The 15,665-nt window shown below is 34.2% G+C and overlaps 1 protein-coding gene across 1 annotated transcript in view; it reads left to right on the top strand.

Moving 5' to 3' along the window:
* Window positions 1–5,233: 5,233 nt before the first annotated feature.
* LOC128557980 (mucolipin-1-like) overlaps window positions 5,234–15,665 on the top strand; it is a 35,401-nt gene continuing 24,969 nt past the window's right edge. The window contains exons 1-6 of the mRNA XM_053546678.1: window positions 5,234–5,270; window positions 5,747–5,779; window positions 5,982–6,115; window positions 9,155–9,251; window positions 11,185–11,279; window positions 11,803–11,929. Of these exons, the coding sequence (XP_053402653.1) occupies window positions 5,234–5,270; window positions 5,747–5,779; window positions 5,982–6,115; window positions 9,155–9,251; window positions 11,185–11,279; window positions 11,803–11,929 (523 nt within the window). The remainder of the gene's footprint in view (window positions 5,271–5,746; window positions 5,780–5,981; window positions 6,116–9,154; window positions 9,252–11,184; window positions 11,280–11,802; window positions 11,930–15,665) is intronic.

Genomic DNA, 15,665 nt, shown 5'->3' with positions numbered 1-15,665 from the left:
TTACTTTGTAAATAACTTTGCAAACGTACTCAATACAGTAATTTCTGTGTAATTTCCTGACTCCTTTACATCACCTTTTCTATGAATTATAACTATGATTTAACAGATTTAAATTGTACAACTTACCTTCAAGAAATGGACAAATCACCCTATAAACCTTGCTGTATTTGCTATATACGCAATGGGCACTGAATCTGCTCGCAATCCTCTATTCATGTTTCCGCAAACTTTTCACTACTTATGATAATATCTTTTGAGTATCAAATGATAAAATTGGTGAAAAGATCCTTTGGAAGCATAGAACGCAACCAAGATACATAATGGCAAAATCGGTTTGATATTTTTCTGTTCATGAGAGAATGTGCAACACCTCTCACGCCCCCTAGCCCCGGCTTAAGCGTAATTCTACAGTAAACATGAATGTTTTTGCATGATCCCAAAGGACCGGAAAAGATAACGACACTGGGTCCAGATACGAAAAGACTTTTTACAGCCATCACATATCACTCAAAGATCGCTGTTGTAATAGTTAATAAAATATGTGAAAAGATTCTTTTGAATCATAGAACGCATAAATCAATTCACATAGATCTGGGTCGTACCCCTTAAAACAGTTTACGTGATGATTTAGGCAGGGATTGTGGTTTTTTTTGAGACTTATTTATTCCATACGTTTGTTAACTTATAGGCTCGAGACAAATGATAAAACGTAGCGATAATTATTTTCAGGTATACATGATGGGAGATTATACCGAAGTGAGGCCATTTGAACGTGTTTGCCAGTCGGAATTTTTTGTAGAGGGTAGCCTCCTTATTTTTGGAGCGTTCCTTGCGTTCTTTGCTTGGGAAACAAAAATGTCAGTATACAATTTATAGTTTTATTCCTGTCTCAACAGGTTTTCAGAAAACATGATTCGCTTTCATTTGAAACATTCCTTGCTTCAATAATCAGAAATGATGGTGTTCAAAAATAATATCCCTGTTATTACCAAAGGTAGACTTTAACGAGATTAAAGAATTCATACAGTATATATTTCACGTTAAGGACTTAATTACATAAGTGTAGAATATTTGTCAGGAAGCACGTTAGCTCAGTCGGTAGAGCACTAGTCCTGAAAGCGAGGAGTCCCCAGTTCCAGCTCCGGACTTAATGTACATTTATCTCACCCTGTGACAGTTGGCGTCCAACGTGGGGTCGCGGCATGCTTGCTTGTCAGTCAGTCTTATTCATTCATGACGCTTTCAATATTGTGTACTTCCGGAGTTTGAGGACGAATTTCCAATTTATGACACGATATGGACGTAAAGGGATATTTTATGTCAGCCAGCCGGTAAAGTCAGTCTATAGAGCACTCGCTGCCCTGTAAGCGACAGGTCCCGGGTTTGAGCCTGGACTGACTGCATATTTTTCTCACCCTGAACAATTTTCTCAACCTGTGACATAAACATGAAATTAAAATGTTTGCATGTATTAACAGTACTGTAAGGTTTAGATTTCTATGCACTGATCATACTATACACTGATAAATGTATAATTTTACTCACGAATATGTAATGCCACTAAATAAATGGATCGAGGTCTACTTACAAAGTAGTTAGCCAACTTGAAGTTGAAAATATTTGTTTCAAATGTCCTCACTTTGAATCGATGTCTAATGATCATGATAAATATCTTGGTGAAAGTCAAACATTGGACAGCTTTAAGTTAAACGTTTCAAATTTAAACATTTTATTATATTTTCATTTAAATTTAAACTGACTCATAAAGTCTATTAAAAAATAAGTAAGAAATGAGAGTTATTCATTTCGTATTATTATAATTATGTAAGATACTTTCATTGTGACTGTTTAGCTAATTGATATATAGTGCAACAGTTTACTGCATACATTTATTTTAAGCTTCATACAATAACGTGTAAAGCCAGTCACGCCAACATTCATATTGAAATTGATGCTTCATAAATATAACCAAGTCATATATTAGGCGTAAAAATTGTTTGTTTCCGGTATCCCGACCTACCCTAAATTTTGGCCTGACCCTAAATGTTTTTATGGCCTTGGAGAATATTTTTTTTTAAGCTTTTTAACAAAAAGTTGCAAAACTGCACTTTTTATGCTTTAAACATGGTCAGTGTTGCTAGAAATCAACTTACTGATGCTCTAAAGGCATAACCCCCTTATTTGTATTGATGTTTTGACACAAAAATAATTTCCGAAAAGTCTCACTTAATAAAAAATATTCCCCCCAAAAATTTTCCGATCGACCTACCCTAATTTCTTGAGCATGTTACCGGAAACAAAGAAATCATAAATAAATGTTATTGTTAATGCACATTAATTAGCTTATTAAACATTTGATTAACTGAGACAGTTATACAAACATTAAAAACATAATATTAAATAACATAAAAAATTTCTTTGTAAAAGAGGAAAATGGTGAAACCACTGATGATGTTTGAGGCAAATGCGTAATGCTGTTAGAGCAGGTATATCTTAACTAACCACAAAAAGAGCGTTCACAAATGATCTTTAAATCCAAAGATTTTGCCTGTGGCAACGTTAAATGTCGCAACACCGCTAAATGTCGCAACCACCGTTAAATGTCGCAAGGTTGGCGTTAAATGTCGCAACCACCGCTAAATGTCGCAAAATCTTCTGCCGCTAAATGTCGCACCTTTAACGTTAAATGTCGCAAAAATTTGCCCACCGTTATATGTCGCAACACCAACGCTAAATGTCGCACTTCCTATTTGACACTATGACTATCAATTCCTTGTGTATATTTACTACTTAGAGGGAAGAAAAATTAACAGGTTTATGTAATACAAATAATTATCTTAATGATAAGTGCTGTTACGTATAGCAACAAGCGGGCCTTGTTGGCCCTAGATCGCTCATATGAGTTCCACACCTTGCTTGAACAGCCACGCAAGAAAAAAAATATTATTTTGTAATAGGGCCAGTGGTTTAGGACAGAAATATTCTGGGGTTTCTTCTAACTAAATACGATTTGGTAATGATGTAGTATGCATGTGGGGGTTGGGTATGGGTGGGGAACGGGGCGAATAACGACACAGAAATCTAAGACACAAACACACAGCACCAAGACAATTAATAGAAAATATAAATATTTACATTTCTGAAGAGCGGGGTAGGGGGGGGGGGGGGGGAGAGAGAGAGAGAGAGAGAGGGGGGGGGGGGGATATGTGTGGGTAGGCGGAAAAGTAGGATAATTAGGGGAATGAGACTAAACCAAACCATTTTAAGAGACTAAAAGTAAAATAATATCAAAATTCCCGTTTTATCTGAAAAAAATGGACAGAGGGCCACATAGGATCTTTCTCCGCTATTGAAGCTTGATAGTCACCTTATAAATGTAAACCTCCATAAAAATAGAATCCATGGCTGATTAATAGAAAATCTTCGTTTTCTACAGCTGGTACAAAGCACAGTTACAGTCTTCGTGTCGCGTAGTTAAACATCCTGTTGTGTAACAGGCCCGGATAACGGCCCGAGCCGATCCTCCACCCCAACCCCACCTTGTTGGCTTAGTAGTGACTTATACTAATCTAAGTTACACCCGACTATTTTGGAAATAATATTTTCTCAAAATGTAGACCCAAAACGCCCCAGAGGCGAACATTTTATACTTACATTTCAAAATTCCCCAGGGGGAAGAACCCTTGACCTCTTAAAATGAGGGGAGTACCCCTCCAGAACCTTAAAATTAAGACCAAAAAATGCAGCAGAGGCAACCATTTTATACCTGTTTTTCAAACTTTCCCGAGAAGAGCCCCTGAACCCTAGAAAATGGCAGGGATAATCCCTCCCATACACCGTAATTTTGAACAAAAAATGCAATAAAAGTCCAGCATTCCATACCTGTATTTCAAATGTGTCAAGGGGAAAACACCCTAACCACCTAAAATAAGGGGACTGCCCCTCTTGTACGTACCTTGAAAGATAGACAAAAATGCACCACAGGCCAGTATTTCATACCTGTACATAAAAATCTTTCCCACAAATACGGATAGAGGAACCCCGTACCTACCACACTTCACCGATGACGCTTTTGTTTTAAACCAGTGCCCCCACCTCCCCCTTCCCCACCTCCCCCTCCCCCTCCTCCATCAATAATTTCTGGTCCCCGGGCTGTTGTGTAACGAAATTTATTTCGACTCAAGACATGCGATATGAGTACGCTACAATAATATCTCATGAGCTAAACCGGACTCCATAGAATTACATAGTTCAGACCTGAAATAAATTTAGTACTGTGGCGAGTACTACGTTAGTGCTCAAATCTTTACATATAGAATATATAACGCATGAATGGTGCGGGACCACTGAAAAGCAAACGTGAAGATTAGAGTGAAAAGTCATTTCAGCCCTTCCCAAATCAACAAATTTCATACCGATGCATGTAAGCATGCATTACCCAATCTGATCTCTAAGTTGTAAAGACTGTTTAACTTACCTTATTTTGCTGTGCGACATTTAGCGTTGGAGTTGCGACATATAACGGTGGGCAAATTTTTGCGACATTTAACGTTAAAGGTGCGACATTTAGCGGCAGACGATTTTGCGACATTTAGCGGTGGTTGCGACATTTAACGTCAACCTTGCGACATATAACGGTGGTTGCGACATTTAGCGGCGTTGCGACATTTAACGTTGCCACATTGCCAATAAGCTCGGACTTAGCCACCCAGAGACATAGTTGTCAAGTTCATATCATAACTTTTTTTGTCAAAGAATTAATTTTATTTGCGTCGATCTACTTTAAAGGCAAAAACATATGCATGAATATTGCACAAGAAAACATGAATACTTGGTATTCTAATCCTTTGACTTAAAATACTTCTGAAAATTAAAAAAACAACATATTTTAATATATAGCAGCAGATATGACGAACCAGCACCTACTCTAACAGCCACTTGACCCAATCATACGGAATAGTGTATAAATCTGTACAATCTATATTTCCTTTACATATTGAACACATTTATAATAAAGACGTTCACGTCCTTTATGTCTATTCAAAATACACAAATTTGTATTAGAATTATCAGTGCAATGTTATTAAATTTTTAATACATTGGCTATCTCGTCGTAGTTATCCTATAAAACGCTAAAGTTATAATGTTCACGCGTCTAAGTACATTGAAAGTGGATTTTCATGATCTGTTATCGTTTAAACTCATTTTTATTATTCTTCAGAATCCCAGACAAATGGTAGAACAATCGACAAATTTTAAAAGTTCTAAAGGTATGCTTCATGAATATTAAATCCGCAGAAAAGTGTAGAAAAGCCTGAGAAGGGTTCTAAATCATGGAGGAATCTGAAAAGCGGCCATGACAATATATTTCTTATATTGTTTTGATAACTAACATTATACCAACGCACAATGATAAAAGCAGTGCATCATGTGACCGGGAATGCTAATCTCCCAACAATACCGAGTTCAAATTAAGTTTATATATTTATACTTCTAACAATTCATTCAGTCAAACAATACATTTTGACCACAGTTCGACACTTTACTAAGAAATACTGATTTTCTAAGCGAGAAATTTTCTAAAAGATATTTCTTCAGCGTAGTATCTCAATGTCATCGCTCAGGAGGCAGTCAATTCTTCAGGTGAAAATACTTTATGATTATCCTTAGAACTTAGCGTAACGTTTATAAGCCTATGTAAAAATAAATATTATGTTAGCTTTATTTCGTTCTACCTCTGTTGCAGGGAACTGGTTTAGAAAGAAAGGTAGTACAAAAGGTAAGTTTTCTTTTCATTTCAAAGTTCATACATATTTACTTTACTTTTTCATAGAAGCTTTTTGAATGTTTACATGCACTGTGACTAGATTGTTTAGAGGAAAAATAAAATGTTTTTAATGTACTTTGAGTGAAATGACATGGGGTGTGCGACTGATGGCTTTTCTAATATTAAGACATATCAACTTTATTTTTGAACATAGACGTGCTGCCGGTTCTACTCAGACTCTTCTTGTTTTCATCTCTCAAATGGAAAGAAAAACGTTGTTGGATTAGCGGGATTCATCTGTTCTTGCTCTGTTTACATGTAACAAAGATCGAAGTGATGACAGTATTGGTAAGTAAATTTCTATAAATCAAAATTCATTTTCAATAAATTCTTTACAGCCTTTGAAATTTTTAACTATCATTTCGGATCGTTCTTAAAGTATAAAATTTGCAGGTGTTATTAGTGTTTTTGTTATATCATTGATTAAAGATATATCTCAGCAGTAACTTTGAAAAATGAGGTATATATAATGCTACTGAACATATTTAGTCGTGCGGCGTCCCTCGTGTAACACAAAATTTCGAAATTAAAAGCATGTATTTCATATAATACAAAATATTGTAAATACTGGCATACTGTCAGTACTGTTTGTAAATATACAGTTATATCTATGAACATATAGTGTTATATATTTTGAAAGCAACTTTTATTATTACTAGTTAGAAGTATGCTTATCATATCTCACCTATAGATTTCACACAAAATAAGAAATTGATATTTATATTGTCTCAGTTACTAATATTTTCGTGCGAAGAGCATTTGTTCAAAACATTTTATGTTATGTCCTGGACGTTTACATGTTATTATTACTGCTATTACAAAAGTATGTTGTCTGTTTAAGTTACCGTTTTAAGTGTAAATAATAATGTTTGCTTTCCTACGCTTGTGCTGCAAATATATAATACTTCTAATACCTTTAATACATAAATTGTACCCAGTCTCATGCAAGAAAATGCGACGCATTTAATTCAGTACCTACGTTAGTCGTTTGCAAGGATGACTATGTCAAAGTAGTGTATTATGTAATCCACCTCAAATGGATATGGTAAACAGTTTTACTGTGGTTGTTAATTAAGTAAATTAAGTACTGCTATAATTGTGCTTTTAGGTACTCGTCATCAGGAAAATAAATGACATTTTTACATAACTGTCTTGTGTACTATGTTTAGAAAAAAACACAAATAAATTCACACCCTTAGTGATAACACATGAGTGTGATTTTCTTGATCAAAACCCCAAATGATAACACATGAATGTGACTTTTTGAACACACTCTTAATGAAAACACATGATTGTGACTTTCTTGAACACACTATAAATTACAACACATGAATGCGACTCTCTTTAACACACTCCAAATAACAACACATGAATGTGATTTTCTTGATTACACTCTAAATGACAACACATAATTTTGATTCTCTTGAACACACGCTAAATGACAACACATTAATGTGATTTTTTTGAACACACCCTCAATGATAACATGTGAATAAGACTTTCTTGAACACACCCTAAATGATAACACATGAAAGCAATTTTCTTGAACACACTCTAAACGACAACACATGAATGTGACTTTCTTGAACACAGCCTAAAGGACAACACATGATTGCGTTTTTTAACATACTCTAAATGATAACACATAAATGTGACTTTTCTTATATATACACAAAATGATAACAAATGAATGTGATTTTCTTGAACACACCCAAAACACATAAATGATATTTTTCCAGATCACACCCTGAACACATGAATATGTTTTTCCGAAACACACCCTGAACCCATGAATGTGATTTTACGTAACACACCCTAAACACATCAATACGATTTTCCGAAACACACCTTGAACACATAAATGTGATTTTCCGGAACACAGCCTGAACAAATGAATGTGATTTTCCCAAGCACACCCTAGACACATGAATGTGATTTTTTGAACACTCCCTGAACAACATGAATGTGATTTTCTTGAACACACCCTAAATAATAACACATTTAATGTGACGATTTTCTGGAAGAGAGACATACGATTTGGAAGGGGAGTTTTCAAATTATAGTACAAACAACAAAAACACTAATCAGCTACAAAACTAATATCTTGGTAGAATTCACTATATCTAATCAAGAGATAATAGATTTTTCGTCAATATAAATAAATAAAGCTGCTGTCGATCCGGATGGAATCGGTTATATATTATTCAAAGAAACATAATTAAGTATCAGTCATCTTTTAAGCTACTCGCACACAGTTTGGCTGAAATTTTTAAACATGTTCATTTTCACCAAGTTTGGCATAGAATTAATACATGGTACTGAACAATTATTAAGTGGGTGAAAATGCAAGAAGAATGTAAATTTGCTGCATTATTTCAAATGCGTTTACCACCTCCTGTACAATATTTTTTTATTATTTATAAGAATATCTTTAAGACTTGCAAAAATCTTATGTCAGTATGTTTATCCCACTAGTCCACTTTTTATGGATTTTTAAGAGAAATGAGTTTTTGCTCTAAGTATATTTGCTCTAATATCTGGACATCCCAAGAAAGAAAATAAAAATGCATATCCGGACTATCAATCCTTCTCACTGATTTGCTGTGTAGGTAAGGTAACGGAAAGGCTTATAGTGTAACAAATGAGTACTATGATCGGCGTAAAAACTGGTTACTGTTTACAACGCATAACATACGATCTTTCTCTCCACTTTTGTGTAAAAAATGACACATTATTCACTAAGATGTAGCGAGAACTAAACAACAGTTACTCCGTGTACAAATATATACGAGAAATCATTATTTTCTTCTGCAAGTGAACTATGGACTACACCTGATATTGATCTCATTAAATATAATTAGATCAAGAACGAAAGAAAAGTTTCAAGCGCTAGAAGAACATAAGCATTTCTTATAGGATTTTTTTTCAGTTATGCATTGGTGTTTACAAAAAGTAGTAATTTCAATGAGGACCTGTTTAGGAAAATTGTACACGCAGTAGTGGTATTCTGTTTGAGATGTTGAACTTAATATATATCTTGACGGAGACAGCTGGGTCGAAGAAAGACATGTATGACATGACAACGGACCAAAGACACAAAGCCATCTTATGTCATTTTGTACCATAATTACAAACTAAAGTACAATTGATAAGCACTTTGTATGTAGTCTATATGTTTTTAATAAGCATGTTTGAACATTCAAGAACCACATGTTTGACCTTCTAAATTTGCAACAACTACTTATTCAGATGTACGATTTTCTATATTTATTACATAAATTTAAGACAAAACTTTGTATTACTACTGTCTACTATGGATTTGTCTAGACATTTCAGATAGGTACCTGTAGAACAACTGTTTATATGACAGTTTATGAAGGATATAATGCGCTGAGACATTCCATGCTTCTTCACTGGGATGCAAGTACGTATACATTCAGATATATCTTTACTTTCTTTAGCATCCCATTAAAATTTATCTATCACATTTGGAAGATTCCATGTCATGTCATGTCATGTCATGTACTTATTTGTAATTTCTATGATTTAGTATTTTCAAATAAGCATGTCCGATATTTACCAGTATGCAAGTATAGGGATACGAGCATGGACTTTGCCTGTAACAGCAGTTTTCTAGAGATGTATTATACAATCAAGTGCGAGCACGTGCTCTGTTATTGATACAGATATATTAAGCAGACCAGTGAGTCTATCTTGAAAAAAAGACTTGATGATATGTAAAGAATCACTAATTAATGCCACGAGCCTGTCGTTTTAATAGATTTTATTACTGAATGTTACTGTACGGAAGCGTAGAAGGGAATTGGTCGGTATTTTTCGGAATAAGTTTATTTTTACCTACTTGTGGGAACAAGTTAATATTCGAAGTTTTTTTTAACTTGTTGTCGGAATTGTTTTATTAACCTGTGGTCAACTTAATTTCTAAACTTTATTTTTATTAACCTGTGGACACAGCTTACTACCCTGAGTTATTTTTATCAACCTGTAGCCACTGCTTAATTTCCAGAATTTTGTTTTCATTAACCTGTGGCCACAACTTTATATCCTGAGTTTATTTTATGATAACCGGTGGTCACAACTTAATTTCTAAAGTTTATTTTTGATCACCTGTGGCGACAACTTGATTTTAGACCAAAGGAACAAAATCTTATTTTACGTAGATTTCAATAGTAACTTTGACCTACAAGACTTAGTATAGATCATGTATATGACATATTGTCTTATTTTTGGGAATATTGTGTGCAGAACTAAGACAATCCATCAATGCACATAAAAGTTGAGCAGAAAGAATTTTACTTTACCTTCAATAGTGACCTTTTCCTTTTACAGATAACCATGGGACATGTGCGCGACACATAATCTAATCATTGAGAACATTTCTGTGTGGTAAGAAGAAAAAATAACATCTGAAAAGTAGATCCCTTGGAAGCACAGAGAACAAGGCAAAGTGTGAAAATTGCAGGCTCGGTTTGATTGAATCTGTTCATGAGCAGTAATGGAAAATGCAACATTTCTGTGTGGTAAGAAGAAAAAATAACATCTGAAAACTAGATCCCTTGGAAGCACAGAGAACAAGGCAAACAGTGAAAATTGCAGACTCGGTTTGAATGAGTCTGTTCATTAGCAGTAATGGAAAATGCAATAGTGCCCACGCCACCTAGGACCGACTTAAGCAGTATTCAATCTTCAAATCTAAATGAGTTGAAATCAATGATCCCGAAGGACCAGAAATCCTGCAGTGCAATTAAAAGTAAAAGAGTGAAAAGCTTTATTCTTAACCTTCAGTGGTAACTTTGACCTCCGATCGATAGGCATGGCTCATGCAAGCAATGCAAGCAACACGTTATCTGATTATGGGGAACATGCGTCTGAGTATAAAAAAAATCCTTCAAGGTATTTAGAAGTAGGTTACTAAAAAGTCTGGATGTTAAGTTGTGGCTGTAAGTTAATAAAGATAAACTCTGAATATTAAGTTGTGGTCACATGTTAATTAAACAATAAATTTCGAATATTATATTGTGGTCGCAGTTTAATAAAAAATTAACTCCGAATATTAAGTTAAAACATCGACCATGTCACTTCCGGGCTTTCGTATTAGTGTGATATGTTTCATAATTTAAATTAAAAACATTTCGAGACTTCGATTACAGCGCCCTTTTTAAAAAAAACAAAACGGACATGTTAGGTGATGTCGTGTGCGTCCGTCCTTCTGTCCGTCAGTCCGCACATGCAGCAGGATTGTTATTTGGCTAGGTGAACAATAGATTACAGTCACGTTATTCATTCCGTTCCTTTTATTTGGCTAAAATTCTATAAGAATAATGTTTACTTTTCAGTTTATGAAACTTTACCATACCCTCCTTCTCCTGGCGCGTTTGCAACATATACACAGCCAGACTTTCAAGAAAGGGTTAATTATGCTGTTCAACAAGTAGGTTGCAAAGTTTCTTTATTACCCAACTTTACGAACAAACAATTATGAATTAAAATCTCTCTCTGTGAAATTTTACGAAAAACATGTACAAAAGATTATGCAATCAACTTAAAATAATAATAACGTGTCACTTATAAACATGAATCGTTCGAATAACTTTTTTTAGATCATTTGGAAGCAAAGAACTTAACCAAGCAGCAACTCTTAACTATTTGTTCAATAAATATATTATGTATGTTTTCAATAATCATGTGTGTGTGTAAAGGCAGTCACTTATCCAGCTTCGTGTTCTTGGAAGACGAATGCCGTCTCTACTGAAATAACCGCATATTGGAACATATCTTTTTATCGAAGATATTCATCAGTCAAATAACTATATGACGGTATGAAACAAACAAATTATGGTTAAATGATTTGATTCTTCATGTTGTTGGGCATATTGATAAAATTGAAAAAATACATTTACATGTATAGCAAAGCTGCTTTAGTCACTGTGTGGTATTATTATTTTTTCTTTCAGTACTTCAATTTAGAATCTGATGCCATGGCTTACTTTCTGCGACTTCCTGGGGATAATATCACAATAAATGTGATTTATTTCGACTTGATTAGGGCTGATAGTGAAATAGTAGATTTAAACTCATATGGTAAGTCTTTAAGTTTATTAGATTTAAAAAAGTACAAGCAGGTAAAACTAAGAGCAATGTAGCGACGTACGTAAATATGTTGTCAGAAAACATTTTACACATGAATATTTGGATGGATTAGCCGTGCCCTCTTAATTAATCTATAACATTTTATTAAAGTATTCATTATCGTTTTTTTTTCTTTGTGTTCAAATATATTCATAAGAGAAAACAACTTATCAGACAACATATTTGAATGTTTGTTTCATTTTTGTTAAAGGACGCGTTATATCCAGTGAGTGAGTGAGTTGGATTTTACGGCGAATCGACACAAAAAGGCCATATATCGCCGAAAACAGGTGTTTTGAAAACGTAAATTGTAAAGCATCTCTAAAAACAATAATGTAAAAATGTATACATATAAAGAATTAAAATATCAGTGTACAATAATATTGCAAAATATCTGAATAAAAATATATGATGTTCAGATTTTGTGATAAATGCCTATCTGCTTTAAAAAGGACATACTATTGCAGAATGAAACTTTTTCAAACAACTCTTTCAAATATTGAACGTATATTATGTACTGCGCTGTGGAGCGAAGTCCACACAGTCGATTAAAATATATTTCATAGTAAGCGGTGTTTAACATGGTAAACATTTAGATTGTTCTTCTTTGTTCAGAAGGTAAGAATGATTCAAAAGGGTATGACCTATTCGACAAAGAAAAAGAACAACTTCTTCCATGCTAGCAGATCTGTTCTGTTGGTGCCATTCACCTAAAGTAGGTTTAATATCATGAAGGTTATTGAACGAAGCATTGCTCCACGACAATTGCCATTTAGATAAAACATTATGTTGACATTTGGCCTAAAATCAGTTTATGGTAATTTCAAGTTGTGGTAATAAAAGTGAATTCTTTGCTGTAGATTCAGCATCCTCTTCTCCATCAATACCAACATGACTAAGAATCCAACAAAATATGATAGACTTTTTGAAAGATAGTGCATGAATCCTGAGAAGAATATTTTGAATGAAAAGGTTTTCCATATTTCGGTGGTGAATTGATTGTAAAAAGGAAAGCGAGTCGGAATAAATAATAAACTTTTCTTCACTATATTTTGATATAAAATTTAGGGCTAAATCAATAGCTTTTGCCTCGGCTGAAAATATTGTGGCGTTATTTGGCAAACGTAATTTTGACTGATGAAGGTGGCTGATGGCAGCACAGCCAACCTTCGAATCATCTTTTGAACGGTCTGTGTAAATTGGAAAGTAATCCTTGTAAAATGACTTGATCTCTTTTTATTTGGATTTGATTATTTCAAGATTTGTTTTCGACTTTTTAAAAGCATTTTTTAAAATCAAAAAGAACTGTAGAGGAAGGAAGAGTTCATGGCGACGTATCCGGAATTGCATACTCTTTACTATCTTCGAATTCAAAGTCAGTTTTGTTCATAAAAGATTTCATGCGGAATCCAAACGGTATGGTTTGTTTTGGTTTATTCTCATAGGAATCGAAGTACTTCGGTTTAAAAATGATTTTATGAGCAGGATTGGATTTGTTTGCAGCTACTCTCAAAGCATATTGTAATTGTAAGTTTTTCTTGGCGTGTGTAAAGAGAGGGTTCGTTTGCCTCAACATACAAGCTTTCTACAGGCGTTGTTCTAAATTCACCAAGAGCAATAGGAAGACCTCGATTATGGATGGTATCTTACATTTGTAAATAAGATTTTCTTGCTGAGCCATAAACAACACAACCGTAATATAACTTGGATCTAATCAAAACTCTATAAAGTGTTAATAAAATCTGGCGATCAGCTCCCCAATCGGTTTTGAAATTACCTTTAAAAGATTCAATGACTTCAAACATTTGGCTTTCAAGTAATTTATATATGGTATAAAAGACAGTTATTTTTAATCAAAGATAACACCAAGAAGTTTTGCTTCGTCAACAACGGGTTTTTTTATACCGTCTAGGAAAAGTTTAGGGCTACAGTGTTGTTTTTTTCGACTTAGAAAATTTAAAACCATTTTTCATGGCCCAAATTTGAACTTTATGCATATTTTTCCAGCGATAACATATCAAAACATCATCGACATATAATGAACAATCTGTCACTGGTAACAAACATTTCACAAAATTATTGATTGTAATGCTAAAATGTGTAACAGATAAATTAGAACTTTGCGGAACGCCCTGTTCCTGCTCAAAAGAGTCAGAAACTTAAACTTAAACCAACACGAACTTAAAAAGTGCGATCTGATAAAAACTCAGATATAAATACTGGAAGATGGCCTTTATATCCAATGTACATTAACCTGTGATTTTTGTGAAAAAAGCACTGTTTGATAAATGCTTGATGATATTTGACCAATTATCGTGTAGACATATTACAAATGCTTTGTTTATGATCACCGTATCTTCTTTGCAATCGGTGAAGTTTTCATTTTATTCAAAATCTATTTTCTGCTATACTGAATTTCTTCGTTCATATTCTGTGTCAGGATGCGAGTTATAAGACCCAGGGAAGTGCCTACGCCTTTAGTATCTTGAGCAATGAAATGGGTTGAATCGCTAAGATGACTATGCTGATAAACTATCTTGAATAACCTTTGTTGAAACGTAAAGCTGATGAGACCTATATATATCTCATATATATATTTTTTTTTGTCTCTGGCTACCTCGCCTAAATGATTTGTGTAGCAATGAGTCGTAAACAATTTCAATTATGAGCTTAATAATTTTAGGGATCAGGCAGAACACTCAATGTCTTAAACTACCAACAGCTCAAACTCATATAGATTGGCGATACTATACTTGACTGGTCCTTTTATTGAAGTTCCAGTCAGACGAAGTCTTTGAATTAATAACATTCGAGTCCGTTCGCATGGATGTTCAGCCTATGTCCTCTTAATTGAAGCTGCAACTCAATAAGATTGTCCTGACTCCTTGTTGCTCAGCGCCTATACGCTGATTATAACATTCAACTACCATATAACCTTGATGCCTTGGCTGTACTTCGGCAATAACGCTGACCCTCGTCTATAAGCTGGAACTCTCCTACTATAGCAGTAGATAATCAACCTCTGTGTCTCTGTCTCAGCTGTTCGATGCCCAGCTTATATTTGCTATCAACTATAGCATTTAACTACCGTTAAGGTAAAACTCCTATGCACTGGCCCTATAGCTCAAAACGGAGTTACAATTTTGCAACTCTTCCTTAGTCTATGAAGGTTAAATATCTTCTTTTTAATAATTTATCCTCTCTGACAGCGTAGTTGCAATAACTTTCTACTCAAGGTACTGGGATAAATTATTAGTGGAATCCTCGATGTGTCTACATCAATCACTGGATACAGAATGATTTCACTGTTCTATTTATAAAACTTGTTTCTGATTGGTCCAATTTCTTACATAGTATTTTACGATTGTTACTTGCTTTAACAAATAGTTGGTTCCCGTTTTTTATTGTAAATAACATAATGTGTGACGCTGGAAAACAGCTATCACTATAATTGATCCAAGTCAGCCATTAATGGCACAAATCCTGTTATTAACAGCAATTCAGCAATACTTATATCAATGATAGAATGAAAGAGGAGTCGAGCACTATCTGTGCTTATTAGTTACATTAGCAATATATCAAATATACAAATTATTCTGACAAATAGCCCCCTTCTCAAGAAAATACTCTTAGTTTTTCATTAACACGAAGAACAATTTGTGAACAAAATCTCTGTTTCTTTTTACCA

The sequence above is a fragment of the Mercenaria mercenaria genome, chromosome 6 (genome assembly GCF_021730395.1).
Source record: "Mercenaria mercenaria strain notata chromosome 6, MADL_Memer_1, whole genome shotgun sequence".
Classification (NCBI taxonomy): Eukaryota; Metazoa; Mollusca; class Bivalvia; order Venerida; family Veneridae; genus Mercenaria; species Mercenaria mercenaria.
Note: the sequence above shows the minus strand (reverse complement) of the source record. Positions and strands in the feature narration are given on the sequence as shown.